Here is a 13,062-nt window from a genome sequence, read left to right as displayed (position 1 = left end):
GCTACAGTAATTACATGGAACCACATAGGTCATATCTGTGTAATTACCATGAAATAGACCTGGAAAACCCCAAATTACCTGCTGCTACTTAATTTTTTGTGAGTGTAAATGGGTGAATAAAAAGAAGTGTAAAGTGCTTTGAGTGCCAATAGGTAGAAAGTGCAGAGCATTTAAACACAGCTGAATAATGTAATGGTACCATGTTGTAGTTAATAGTAACATCAGTATAAACTAACTATAACAATCTAAAGTAATTACCTGGAAACGTGGACATTTTGGTGCACTGCCCATGACACAAGCTGGACAATGTATGATTAGAAAGAAACTGATTACAGTTACCCTGTTACACAGCAGAGCATTGTGCTGAGGGTAATGCTTTTCTCCTTCCTGCAGGTTTTCTTTGCCTCGGTGCGTTCTGGCGGCAGCAGTCAAGTCTTCTTCATGACCCTCAACAGAAGCTCCATGATGAACTGGTAACTGTTTCTCCTTCGATCAGCAACCCCTCTTCTTTACTCTGAACATCGCCAACCACCAGGAAGGACATGGACGGATGGCAGGAGCGGGCAATGTGCGTGTGTGTGTGTGTGTGTGTGTGTGTGTGTGTGTGTGTGTGTGTGTGTGTGTGTGTGTGTGTGTGTGTGTGTGTGTGTGTGTGTGTGTCTGTGTTTCTAGAGGATAAACAACGTGCTGATGAACAAATGACTGATAGAAGAAAAGTTAAAACCACAGGAGTGTGTGCCACAGACAGATACCCTCCAACTGTCAGGGGAGACCGCAGGCCCCAGTGATGGCATCGCTGCCTGCTGAGCAAAGGTGACTCCACACTGTGTTAGTGGATGACACCTTCGCCTTCCCTGTGGACTATTCGATCGGGATGATGATTTGTCTTCACCTTAAAGGACTCTGACATCATGCCGAGTAGCCGTTGACTTGCCCATTTGATGGAATGGGGAGCACTGGATACGCCCTTTGTGTAGCACATAATGATTTTCTTACAGGGTGTTCACACTGCAAGCACATCGGTAGATTTGTCCCTCTGCTCTGCTTGGTGCCGAGGCAGAGTTGTGACTGCATTTACTGCAATCAGACGTTATTTACTGCGCTGTGTTGTCATAGTGAGTCTACGTTTGCTGGCTGTTAAGACAGCATCATTAAAGAGAAGAAAATGTTTTTAGTTTTTTTTTTCATCAGCCCATATAGTGCAACTGAGACATTTTTAAGACATATTTAACTAATGTTTTTCAAACAGTACTGACACAAAGTCATTTTGAAGGCAATTGGAAATGCATCAACACGGAGCCGGTGTTTTATTCAATCCAAAAACTGAGCCATTTAAGAACAAAGTAAATAAATCATTAAACTCTAAAGTGGGGAATTAGTTTTTGGAAACCAGCAGGGACTGTTTTGGCGGAAAACCAGCTGCAAACAAGATAATAACTGTGTTAGGACAGATTTGTCACCAACACAGCTACACTGTGCAAAAATGGGGCTTTTATAGAAGTTGAAATAAGTTGACAATAGTTAAACCTTAGAGAAATCTTTGGTTGTCAATACAGAATGATAATTCTAGACCTGACTGTGAGACAAAGCTGATACAAACCTTTGTTTTGCCAAAGATTTGGCATCAAATATGTGACAATGCCAATAGTTTCTGCCCAAAGTCTAAACAATCAACAAACCAACCATTCAAAAAAACAGCATGACATTAAATAGACACAGTGGCAAGCTTGTGTATTATTACTTCAAATCCACAATGCTCTATTCTCTGATGATGAGCTCCTCTTCCTCCTTTTTTAGAGTTGTTTCTATGAATAGAAGTCCCAGTGACCAAATCTGGTTTATTTTTATGCTGCAGGCTGCAGTAAGATTTGTTCACTTAAGACATTATGTGAATCCTAAGTTGTAACATTGTCATGACGCAATGGAAAAACCACGCTTATCTTCTCCTGTTGTTCAGGTGTTGAGATCTTCATAAAACACAACATTTTTCTGATGCCAATGATTTTAGAATAACCGGGCTCAGTGTGGGAGTTGTCTGTACCACCCTTTAAATACTCTAAGCCGCAGACCAAGTGTTGAAGTCAGATTATAAATATGCTCACTGATGTTATCATCTGAACAACCTCTGATAGTGATGACAGAAGATTCTAGAGGAACATCTTGTAGCAAAAACATAACAATGGCTTCTGTCAGTTGCTTTGTTGACGAAGCAAAAACACATCAGAGGGGCAGAAATGTTTTCAGCTGTGGGTCACAGACTTGTTTCTCTGATCGCTGCTGTCTCTCTGTAGGAAGTGAACACAACCTGCTGGGTCTTGATGACAGTGTTGCTCACAGTGTGAACACTCATTTCAAGTTCTGCTGCTGAAACACCTTTGATGTCTTTTCCCCATTAGTAGAGAAAAATCCTACAAAAATGCAGTTATGTAACGTCACGGGGAAAGGAGACATTTTACACTTGTCAGTGCAGATGCTGCACAGTCGGTTCCCGATACTGCGGCTACTACGTCCTGGTGTAGGGAAGGAAGTTTGTAGATATTGTACTATTGCTGCTGCAACAGCAACAAAATAACAAAATATCCACATCATGTCTCACATGGTGTAGAGTAGTTGCCAACTTCTGGACGTTTTTACTTTTGCTGCCCTTTGTTCTCTCCACCTTTCTCCACCTTTGTATAAATACTCACTTTGATGTTAAAGACAGAATTTACAAAGCAGGTGAGAACACTGAAGAAAAAAATGACGCTTTTTTGGCCATACCTCTATAAATCTGTCCATTCCGTAGTTTCGCCGTGACGGGAGGTTTCTCTGACCAACAAGCCGACCGAGGACTTACACAAATGTTTGGCTTGGGTTAACACTCCGAGTTTGCGCTTTTTCTCTGTAGTTCATCACTGTTTATTTAGTTGTGCATTTTGCATGGTGACATATATGTTTTACCTTTCATCACTTGTTATGAATTGTAATTTGAAGGCAATACACTGCTGGGTCTGACTGAGGAAGCCAGGTGATGAGAAACAGACTTTCTTAAATGAGCTCAAAGCATCTTTCTCATTAAACTGAGCTGATGACTGAAAGTGTTGTGAAATATGAACAACCTAGCATCACATCTGGACTTTTATCTACTGAGTAAGAGTCAGATAAGTCAAGATTGTACACTGGATGACTTCCCATTTACCCTTAGATTTATATTTTAGGCGTTTTGTTCGTTCTCACACCCAGAACAGCTTACAGAGAGTGACCTGAATTGAATGCTGAGTGTCACTTTGTTTGACAGTCGGGGTTTGACACTGTTTTTTGAGATTGTGATCAGCTTGTGAGAGAGGAAAGTAAATAATCTTTTGCTTGTTATTCTTTTATCGTTCATTGATCTTAAAGCGATGTGATAGGTGTAAGAGATGCCTCTTTAAGGCCCGATGAAGCCTTTTACATGTGCAGGATGTTAGCATTAAAACATCCTGTGAATAAAGGTCAGGAGGCAGGGTCACTTTGAGAAATTACCAATTAAAATATATATATATAGTGTAAGAATTTTCGGTATGATAATATCTTACTAATCATTTTAGAGAAAGACAGAAAATAATGTTCACTTAATAAAAGCTTAGTTGTCTTTCTACAGAATAGAGCATAGCTATAAGAATTTCTAAAAAAAAAATACAATGTTTTTATTGTGGTATTATTTGTATTTGTATCTCAATTTTTGTACGTATCAAGACTGTGAACGTATGTAAGGCTGTCAGCCAACGAATGTGTGTGTGTGTTTGAGTGTGTAAGTGAGCAGGTGTGTGCACAGGTGTGTGACATGCATGTAAGTATGTTTTCACCTTGTCTGAATCACTGGAATCAGTCAAAGGACAACCTCAATCTGGTAACACACATCTGTGATGTTGAGAAATTCTACAATAAATGTCCTCTCCCTGTACAGCAACAAAACTTGATCTGCTCATTTTTTCATCAAGTATTTGTACAACATCATATAATCTTATGATCAAGTTGGATGAAACTTTTATATGTTTCGCAAACAAAGTTCCCGCATAGTAATAATGACCGGCATAGAATTAAACGTGAAAACTCTTGCCTTTAAAGAAACTAAACCTCTTGTACATATGCCCGTATTAATAAATGGATCTTAAGTTACTGACACTGTGAAGGAAACTTTGGACTCTTCATATTTGATTTGGACACTATTTGATCAATTGCGCTTAAGTCAGGTCATCAATAATTAGTTAAAAAGAAAAAGTGAAGTTCAGTTTACACAAAAAGGTATAGAATTACATTTTTGTACATCACTTTTACTTTTGTTTAACTACATTTATAAAACACACATTGTACTTTTTTACTCCACTATATTTATGTGACAGCTTTGTTTCTTAATGCAAAATCAGCTATTAAACGATCATGTGTATTTATGGAAAAACCACCTCCAAGTATAAATACACACATAAAGAGTAACATGACCAGTGTAGCCCCTAAAACACAACACGTTAAAATGATTGCTGATGATTTTTCACATTGAATTTATCATAATATTCTGTTTTCCATGAATGTGTATGTGAGTTAAGGGCTTCCTTTTTCTGAGTACATTATCCACTGCTTATCTTAAGCCATAATGACATAACATATAAAACAATGTTTATTATTAATCTATATCCACAGAGTTGCAGCTGACAAATAAATGTAGTGGAGTAACAGATATAGTATCATAACACAATAAATGATAAAATACAGGGACCAGTCATGTACTTTGACACTGAAAATTATAATTTTATTTTATTTTATAAAATAATTAAATAGAAATGTTTTCTTATTGGAAAAAAAGTATTTGTTTTTTTTTTAATAGATGTGCTGAAAGTTATAATCATGCATATCACACTTCTTTAACAGAACAAGAATATTTATGTATTTACAAAAATGTGAGTGTAGACACAGGATCAGCTATGATAGATTCATTACACTTTGTTCATAGACCACTGATGTTTCTATTGTCTACTTAAAATGCTTAATTGCACTGGAGTTAAAAGCCCCGAGTCCATTAACTCCTTTATCATTCATTTGCTAAACTTCCGATAATCAATTTTAAAATATTGTATAGTAGTAATAGTATATATAATAATTAAAAACTAAGGTCCAAATAGCTCTATTGACAAGAGACTCAATGTAGAACAACAGCAGCAGGTTATACTGTCAGGTGCTTCTATAATAAAACATACGTTTTAAACTATTTGATTTTGATCTTTTTTATTAAGAATCTGCATCTGAAAAGTCACTACATTTAAATAATGCTGTCAAATAAATTTAGTCGAGTAGAAAGTACTATATAGCTGTAGTGAATTGTAGTGAAGTAAAAGTCACATCAGTACTTAAATCAGTGTATTCTACTCACTAACTCACCACTTCTGCCCATATAGGACATTACATCACACACAAATCTGTACACTGGTTTAAAGATTCCCGCTATTAAACGGTGTGTTCCTCTGTCCAGTGAACCGAAATCGCCATATACGTTCACTGTAAAACTCCCACATACGTCTTTCGGAGTAAATCGGCTGTAATACAGCGCTGGGTGCTGGGTTGCCGTGTTTCGCCTCAGACCTGGCATCCCTTTCTGCTTGGCCTCCACCGGAAGCCATAAGCGCCCCCTCCCATCCTTCTTCCTCTACGGATGCCGCAGTAAAGTTGGCCGCGCCTGCGCACTTTCGGTCCTCTTTTTCTTGGAAGGTAAGTGTGGCATGGCGCGTGTTGCTGCTTTCGGGCTTACAAACGGAGGTTTAACGGTTTTTTAATTGAACTCTCACCAGAGTCTAAGGTACTAAAGTGCTTGTGTATTGGCTCGTGAAAGCGTGGATACAGTTAATCAATTTCTCACTGGTTGTAGTCGGCGGCAGGGCAGGGTGTGGGTGTCCATGTTCTAGCTAACATTACCAGTCTGAATCAAAGGGACATGCGGCCTTCATGCGGCGCGGTCGGTGGAAGTCGCTTGTCATGCTCGATGCTAATGGCTGCTTTTGCGGTGAATACGCGCTGAGAACCCGCGGTGTTTTCCACATCTAGCATTATCACAATGTTCGTTAAAACGTATCAACAGTTCACACACCGGCTACTGTCGACTGAGCGGCAGTGGGCATTTGATCGCAGCCGAATGCGCTGCTAGCGTGACTAGCTGCTGCTAGCATTGGAGCTAACACGCTCTGATAACGGTACTCTTTAGCAGGGGAGCAGCGACTCGTGTTGACCAGCATTGTACGCTCGCCTCCACTAACCTGAGTTAACTTCATCTAAATTGTTTAAGGCGAGAATCTAGCACCGGCTAGCCAGGCTTATGTGCAGGGACTGATGCGTTTGCACCGTTACCTGACGCTGTTCCACTTGGCTAACTTGTTAGAGCTTTAGCTACTGTGTTACTGTCTACTAAAATCTGCATTTTACCCCCCTAATATTAAACGTTTAATGACAGAACGGCCTTGTCGTTCATTCTGCCAGCCGGCTGGCTAGTATTAAATTAGTAGAGAGGAGCCTAATGCTCAGTTGACGTTGGGATTGCCAACTCCAAAAACTAGGGGCAGATCAGAAAGTGGCGCAGCCTCGTGTTGGGCCGTGCTGCCACATTACGGTGTCCTGCAGGGTCGGTGCTTGTATTGATTTTTTCAAAACTGCTCTTTATATTTTAGGCCAGATTGTAATACTGGCACTTTACATGAATTTTAACTCCCATCAATTAAAACAGTTTGTTCCCTTCCTACCCAGTCATTTTGTTGACGTTCAGACATGGGAGAAGCTGCAGGGATCTTCGAACAAATGCACAACAGGGCGTTTTTAAAGTGTTGTTAATTGAAGGATATGGTTACACTGTCAACTGTGTCCTAAAACAATAGTCAAATGTCCAAATGAAAAGGACAAATCTCACAGTCCTTGTTTTCTTAAATTATGTTGCAAAGTTTATCTGAAGCTACAAGAGCACATTCAGAGGATTCTTTTAAAAGTTGCTCTTTTTCATTTAGTACCACATGTCTCTTTACGTTATCAGACCACTGAATGTCAGCAGAGATGCTGGCAAAGAAATGCAGTGGCTATTTTTATTTTATATTTATTTATTTTTCAAACTTGATTTAAGTCCATCTGCAGAAGCCTCATTAAATTTTAAGACACCTTTGTTCCTGGGCACTTCAAAGGTGCATTAGAGAACACTGAAACACTGAACACTGAAACTATTGCCTCTGTAAATTGTAGCCAAATTAAGGGTGTAGAGTAATGTTTCTTTTATCACTGCATGATAAACTTACCCTACGTCAGAGCGGCCAGAACTGATTGATGTTCCAACTTTTTTTTGTCAGATTTTTCTTTCTAAAGTCATCTTGGTCGCATTTCTTAATGCATTGTCTACTAGATTGAGTTACCATTACTTTGTCAGTAGTCATGTAAAGACAAAGCAGCTTAGCTTTTAAAAGTAGACACTTGAGGTTGGCGATATTTCATCCTTCAGCAATCATGACATCCAATCAAGTTTTGGTTTAGAGCTCACTGTCTATGGCTTCCTGACGCAATTCTCTACGGTAAATGATGGTCTATAATAAAAATGTTTTTAAAAAACTCTTAAGTTAATTTGCTGTAATCTCATGTCTTGGATAAATATAGATGTTAATGTTCCAATCTTTCAGTGCAGCTAATTAAAATGATCCTGCAGTGTTTGATAGTAACGCTAATGTAAGTAATCTGTGAATGTCTTCTGCAGTGCCCCTGACCCGTCGCACCATGGCAGATCCCGATCTTGACTTCCAGACTGGCGAGTCTGGCGCCTCCGCCACCTACCCCATGCAGTGCTCTGCTCTGCGTAAGAACGGCTATGTGGTGCTGAAGGGACGTCCCTGCAAAATTGTAGAGATGTCCACTTCCAAGACCGGCAAGCACGGACATGCTAAGGTAGAATTATCTTTCTAAAGTGTGACTGTGTATCATCTTAATACTTGGACCAGCTTAAAGATTGCAGTGAACAGTTTAAAAATGGAATTGACAAGGGAGAAAGAAAACCTGACTGCTCTCAGATGTGAGAGCTAAGGTTCAGCTTAGGTCTTAAGGGGCTCAGGTTTCAGACCAGTTGGATCCAAGTGCCCTGAAGTGTTCCCGTTAGTAATGCACCGTCCCCTTATCTTTTTCTACACTATGGCCTCTTATGGCCATAGTGTGAAGATCTGTCTGTACATGTAAAGGTATCATGTTCATATCATATCATCATGCTACATCTCCTTATATCTGTGTCCTTAATGTGGGGACACACTTGCAGAGACTTAGTTTCATCACCCAATGTTAATTGTGCTCTCAGTTAACACGTTTAAATCATCCCAGCAATCTGTTACTGTACATCCTCTTATCATGTAATCATCAGAATACTGTGTATCCAAGTTGTTAAAAGGCTGTCACTGACTGAGTAGTCGTGTGCTGTTTGATGCACATCATGTTTGTCCTCCCTGCACACATTCCTTTGATAGCTTTAGCACTGGACATCACTCCAGCGTAACTAAATCTCCTTCTGTAGGTTAACCTGGTTGGTATCGACATCTTCACTAACAAGAAGTATGAAGATATGTGCCCCTCCACCCACAACATGGATGTTCCTTCCATCAAGAGGATAGATTACCAGGTATGCAGACAGTCCAATCCTGTGGACATTCAAGTGTCAGTTATTGACCAAATAATGTATAAATCAAATAATATGACTGTGTTCTCCAAAATGCTCAGTCACATTTATTTTCTTGAGCATACAGCTGAGCTCTGTGTGGCGAGCTTGAAGCTTTGTAGCTGCAGAAACTGTTCTGGAGACTCCCAGGGTGTCTGCATTGTTTATTTCAAATAAAAATTCAGTGGCTGAAAATGTTCTAACAAAGATCCAATACCCACTTGCTAATGTGGACATGGATTCCCTCTAAAGAAGCTACATTGAACATTTGGCACTAAAAGTAACAGTTTCTGTCATCAGAAGGTGAGAGAACAAAACCAGATTCAAATAGCTGTTGCTTTTGAACCAAACTGTGCATAAACGTGTTAAAGGATACATAAAGGACTCTCACTGCATTACATTTGAAGACAAAGTGAAAGTTGGCCAAGATATTCTTAGTCATGTTAGTTGTAGTTTTTCCTCCTTGCATTTTGATATGTTTAAAAGTACTTAGTCAAATACATATTTACACATGACTAGTTGCACACGAGCTGTCCCCCCAGAACCTGATGAGAAGAAAAGTTACCCAGGGCAAGTCAAACCTGTAGAGACATAGGACATCAAAGGGTTACAGAAGCGTGTCTGCTGGACACTCCAGTTTGTTGTATTTCAGTTTTGTTATGCAGCTGCTCAAGTTGCTTTAATTAATAAATGGACAGTAATTTTTAGGAGTAGGAATTAAATGGCTTTAGATTAATTTTATGTTGGTTGACAGATGCTTTTAGCTCTACTGCAGGACCACATAATTAGCTGTTGTACCAGTGCACATGTGTACACATTACACAGCTACCTACATTAAGCGTGACCAAAACATCACAATAAATTTGCGCCTGACTTGTTTCCAGGCTTTAGACTCAGTCTCAGAACCTTTCCATGATGGGTGTTCTGTAGTACTGCAAACAAGGGCGGGGTTACACAGTAGGAAAGAATCAGGAAGTGAGTAATTTCTAAATACTGGCAGAATTATTTGTCAGAACTTTTAAAAGACCTAATTCACAAGTTTTTGCTTTAACAAAACCAAACATTCCTGAATCAATTTACTAAAAATGGCACCACAAAGCGTATAAAAGTAGTTGTATGGTCGTGCTTCAGAGTTAAAACCTGAATGTTTTAGCTTGTACAATTTCATTACTTCTGTCCTTTGTTGCTAACAAAAGTCTGCATTGAGCTCACCCTCGTTATTCTGCATACACTCGAGTTAAGTTACAGGTTTTATTCTGTGATCAGCATAAGTACACTGCCTGTGTCTGTCAGGCTGCAGTCAGAGTAAACCTTCACCACTTAGTCATACTAGCACTCTTTTCATTTATTCTTTCTCACGATCTGTTTCATCAGCCTAAGGTGTGAATAATGATCACTATTCCACTTTCTTTTGGTATCAAAACAGAAAATAAGGGATTTGTTTTCAGGATATAAGAGGTGGTATCAACATTGCCACAAGGCTGCTTGGTTACTTTAAAGGGTCATAAGGATGATGCCATAAATGAATAATGCATTTAGATGAGCTGAAATAGGAACAAGAAAATACACAAAGCATAATCCAACTAGGGTGGATTTGAGTTGGGCATCTTTAAGAAACACTACAGTGCAACTAATGTTAAGCTCGTTTTTTGCTAGAGCAACAATAATGATTCATTTTATTTATACAGCACTTTAGGTTTGTCGACAAATCTCAAAGTGCTACGCAAGCAGATTAAAGCAAGAATAAAACTTAGAATAACAGAAAAGAGCAGGTTTGGGTCTTAATGCTGGACAGGCAACTCATGTGTGCAGTATGGAGCCGTAGTGTCCTGTGTCTGCTCTATTCCAAATAAATGGAACTGACTCCTAGATTTAGGTAAACTGTGTTTTTATATGGATTTTTGTATAAATGACCATTGACTGGAATGTGTTTTCACTGTCCCAGTTGGTTAACATCAACGAAAACTACATGTCCCTGATGAGTGACAATGGAGACATCAGGGAGGACCTGCGTGTCCCTGAAAATGAAGTCGGCAAGGAAATTGAGGCAAAGTTTGAGGCGGGTGAAGAATTCATGGTAAGTATGAAAATGAGCTGTGCATTAGGACAAATTTGTGTCCCCCAGGCTGTGTACGTCTTCTGACTCATGTCGTGTAAGAGACTGACGCCTGAAACCAACTTATGTAAAAATGATATGAAACATTCTTTGCAGCCGTACAGTTACAACGTAGAGATGTAACAGAAATGTGCTTTTATTTTTAATGTTAATTTTCACACTCACCTGAAGCAGTGATTCAGTGTCCTGCCTTAAAGCAAAAACTTCTCCCGCTTGGGGGGAAAATGTGACAAGTGCCAGCTGCATGTGTAAAGTTTCAGATGATTGACTTGAACACGTTGCGTGCTCTGTCTGCAGGTCACCGTGATTTCTGCCATGGGGGAGGAATGTGCTGTCGCTACCAAGGTCTTGGCCAGCAAATAGGGAGATGGACTTTGCTGCCCGGGCAACAAGCACCACCCACAACCAGTCTCTTGCATTCTCATTGGTTCTGTCACCAAAGCGTCGGTCTTCAGACGACCGCAATCATTCTGTTGTGATTTCTCTCATCATTGATCTTTTATTTTCTCCCCTTTTGTTTCTGTTTTCTCATTGCTGTTGGGAATGTTCCACTGCAGCTCGCTGCGTGGTCCTCTGCCTGATCACTGAGGTTTTGTTTGGTAACAATCTACTTTATATAAAACAACTTTAAAAAAATAATGATCAGTTGCTCATTCCTGCTTATTTTTGCCTTCAAAGTGTTGGTTTTGCCACTCACATTCCTGAATGTTTAAATAACAACGGGATTCAGCTTTTGTATGATTATTTTTCTTTTTATATTCTTTAGAATGACTATAGCAGGTCTAAAGCCTTTTAGAGGGAAGGGAGGGAGGGGGCATTTTTGTGTTATAGCAGTGGGAGGGGAGGGTTGCCCCTGTAGATACTAAATTCAGATTTTAGGTTGTCCCTCTAGCATACCGCTTTCCAGCATGGCCTTTGCTCTGGTTCCTGTGTGGATTGGGCATGACAAGGTCCCTTTTCTCCTGGGTGCTGGGATTTCTGGTAGCACTTAAAGAGCCCCAGCATGTCAAAGCTCTAAAACCAAGAAAAGAGAAGTGTTAATTTTTTTTGTTTTGTTTTTTTTGTCTTCCCCCCCCCCCCAGAAAAAAACAGAAACAAACTTCAGTGATTTACCCTCGTGATGCCAGTCTCTTGTCTGTAGAAGTTTGAGGGGCGTGAGGGTCCTTCCATCGTGGCAGTCCAGGGCCCACCCCCACTGCCCCTGCAATTTCTTTTTTTTTATTTTTCCCCCCCCCCCCAAAAAACAAAAGGAGTGTTATTTTGTTTTGAGGCATGAGTGTGTAGACGTGTGGGCCTCCAAAATGTGGGAGGCAGTTTGCAGTGAGGCGTGTTTGTTTTGAGGGACTCAATCAGGTTGGGGAGGGTGGTAGAGTTGCAAACTTTTTGTTCACTCGAGGCCTTTGTCACCTGACTGGAGATGGCAAAATAAAACGATGAAACAAATGGACAAATACTGCAAACTATTGTCTGGTTTTCTGTCTCTAAAATTAACTTTGCTAATCAGAAGGCTTGTAAATATATCCAGAACTAGTTTGTGTCGCTCAGACAACGATTTCTTCACAATGGTGAAGGTGTAGTGATATGACATCAATGTGTTTGAAGCACTCTGCTGCATGTGATGAGTGATTACTGCAAGACTACAACTTTAACAAAACCCATAAGCTAACCAGTTAAAACAGCCAAGGCCTTCTGCTAAAGGGGACCAACGGGAAGGGGACTACGTGAGGGCTGGGTTCTCTGGACCTCTCATTTGGGCCTCAGTCCTTTTCACACTAGAGTCATCTGGAGCTCTGACCTTTTCCAGCTTTGACTTGATGGTAGTTTCAACTTGAAACAAGTCAACTGGCAAAAGACAAAGTTGACCCAATGCAAAATGTTGGAGGAAACCCAAACACCAACCTCCTGAACTGGACTAATCTCTGTTCGCTTTGCAGATGTACATCAATGACTGACTGGTCCAAGTCTGTTTTGAGAGCTGAAAGAGACCTGGTGTGAAAATGTCCAAAATCTTTGCTACATGTAGTCTGCTGTCATGTTGGTGCCTGCAAAAACCATGAAAAATACTGCATTTTGGTCTTGACTTACTTTCAATTCATGCATCAATGACTATGAACAGACCATGGAAAACATTGAAATTATGTTTTGCATGTGTGTTGCATCTCTGCACATTGAGTCAAAAGTGGTTAACTACTTTTTTAAATAGGGTTTCATCCACAGTACCTCAGAATTGATACTTAGATTTGAAATACACAAGGCTTTTACAGGGTTATGGAGT

The 13,062-nt window shown here is 39.9% G+C and overlaps 2 protein-coding genes across 16 annotated transcripts in view; both read left to right on the top strand.

Annotated features, from left to right (window-relative positions):
* The window catches only part of tnikb (TRAF2 and NCK interacting kinase b), a 54,568-nt gene extending 52,113 nt beyond the window's left edge, over window positions 1-2,455 (top strand). For all 13 annotated transcript variants that reach the window (XM_067485882.1, XM_067485888.1, XM_067485877.1 and 10 more), the window contains one exon: window positions 394-2,455. Coding sequence is in view for 12 of the 13 variants with exons in the window: in XM_067485888.1 (XP_067341989.1) it covers window positions 394-477 (84 nt within the window). In the remaining variant the exon portion in view is untranslated. The remainder of the gene's footprint in view (window positions 1-393) is intronic.
* A 3,135-nt stretch (window positions 2,456-5,590) lies between these two features.
* eif5a (eukaryotic translation initiation factor 5A) lies at window positions 5,591-12,247 on the top strand. Of its 3 annotated transcripts, none has more exons than XM_067487035.1 (5): window positions 5,591-5,718; window positions 7,730-7,917; window positions 8,531-8,635; window positions 10,617-10,748; window positions 11,085-12,247. In XM_067487035.1, the coding sequence occupies exons 2-5, from the start codon at window positions 7,750-7,752 to the stop codon at window positions 11,148-11,150; spliced, it is 471 nt and encodes a 156-aa protein (XP_067343136.1). In that variant the 5' UTR covers window positions 5,591-5,718; window positions 7,730-7,749; the 3' UTR covers window positions 11,151-12,247. The 3 variants fall into 3 exon arrangements, with proteins under 3 accessions (XP_067343136.1, XP_067343137.1, XP_067343138.1); XM_067487036.1 differs by lacking the exon at window positions 5,591-5,718 and adding an exon at window positions 5,784-5,806; XM_067487037.1 differs by lacking the exon at window positions 5,591-5,718 and adding an exon at window positions 7,404-7,550.
* The last annotated feature ends 815 nt before the right edge of the window (window positions 12,248-13,062 follow it).

This window comes from Channa argus, chromosome 19 (genome assembly GCF_033026475.1).
Source record: "Channa argus isolate prfri chromosome 19, Channa argus male v1.0, whole genome shotgun sequence".
In the NCBI taxonomy this organism is placed as follows: domain Eukaryota; kingdom Metazoa; phylum Chordata; class Actinopteri; order Anabantiformes; family Channidae; genus Channa; species Channa argus.
This window is presented reverse-complemented; position numbering and strand designations above follow the sequence as displayed.

Coding starts and splice junctions, on each gene's coding strand:
- eif5a (XM_067487035.1), top strand. CDS start 7,750: ATGGCAGATCCCGATCTTGACTTCCAGACTGGCGAGTCTGGCGCCTCC. Junction 8,636..10,616: donor TCAAGAGGATAGATTACCAG/GTATGCAGACAG, acceptor TCACTGTCCCAG/TTGGTTAACATCAACGAAAA. Junction 10,749..11,084: donor AGGCGGGTGAAGAATTCATG/GTAAGTATGAAA, acceptor CTCTGTCTGCAG/GTCACCGTGATTTCTGCCAT.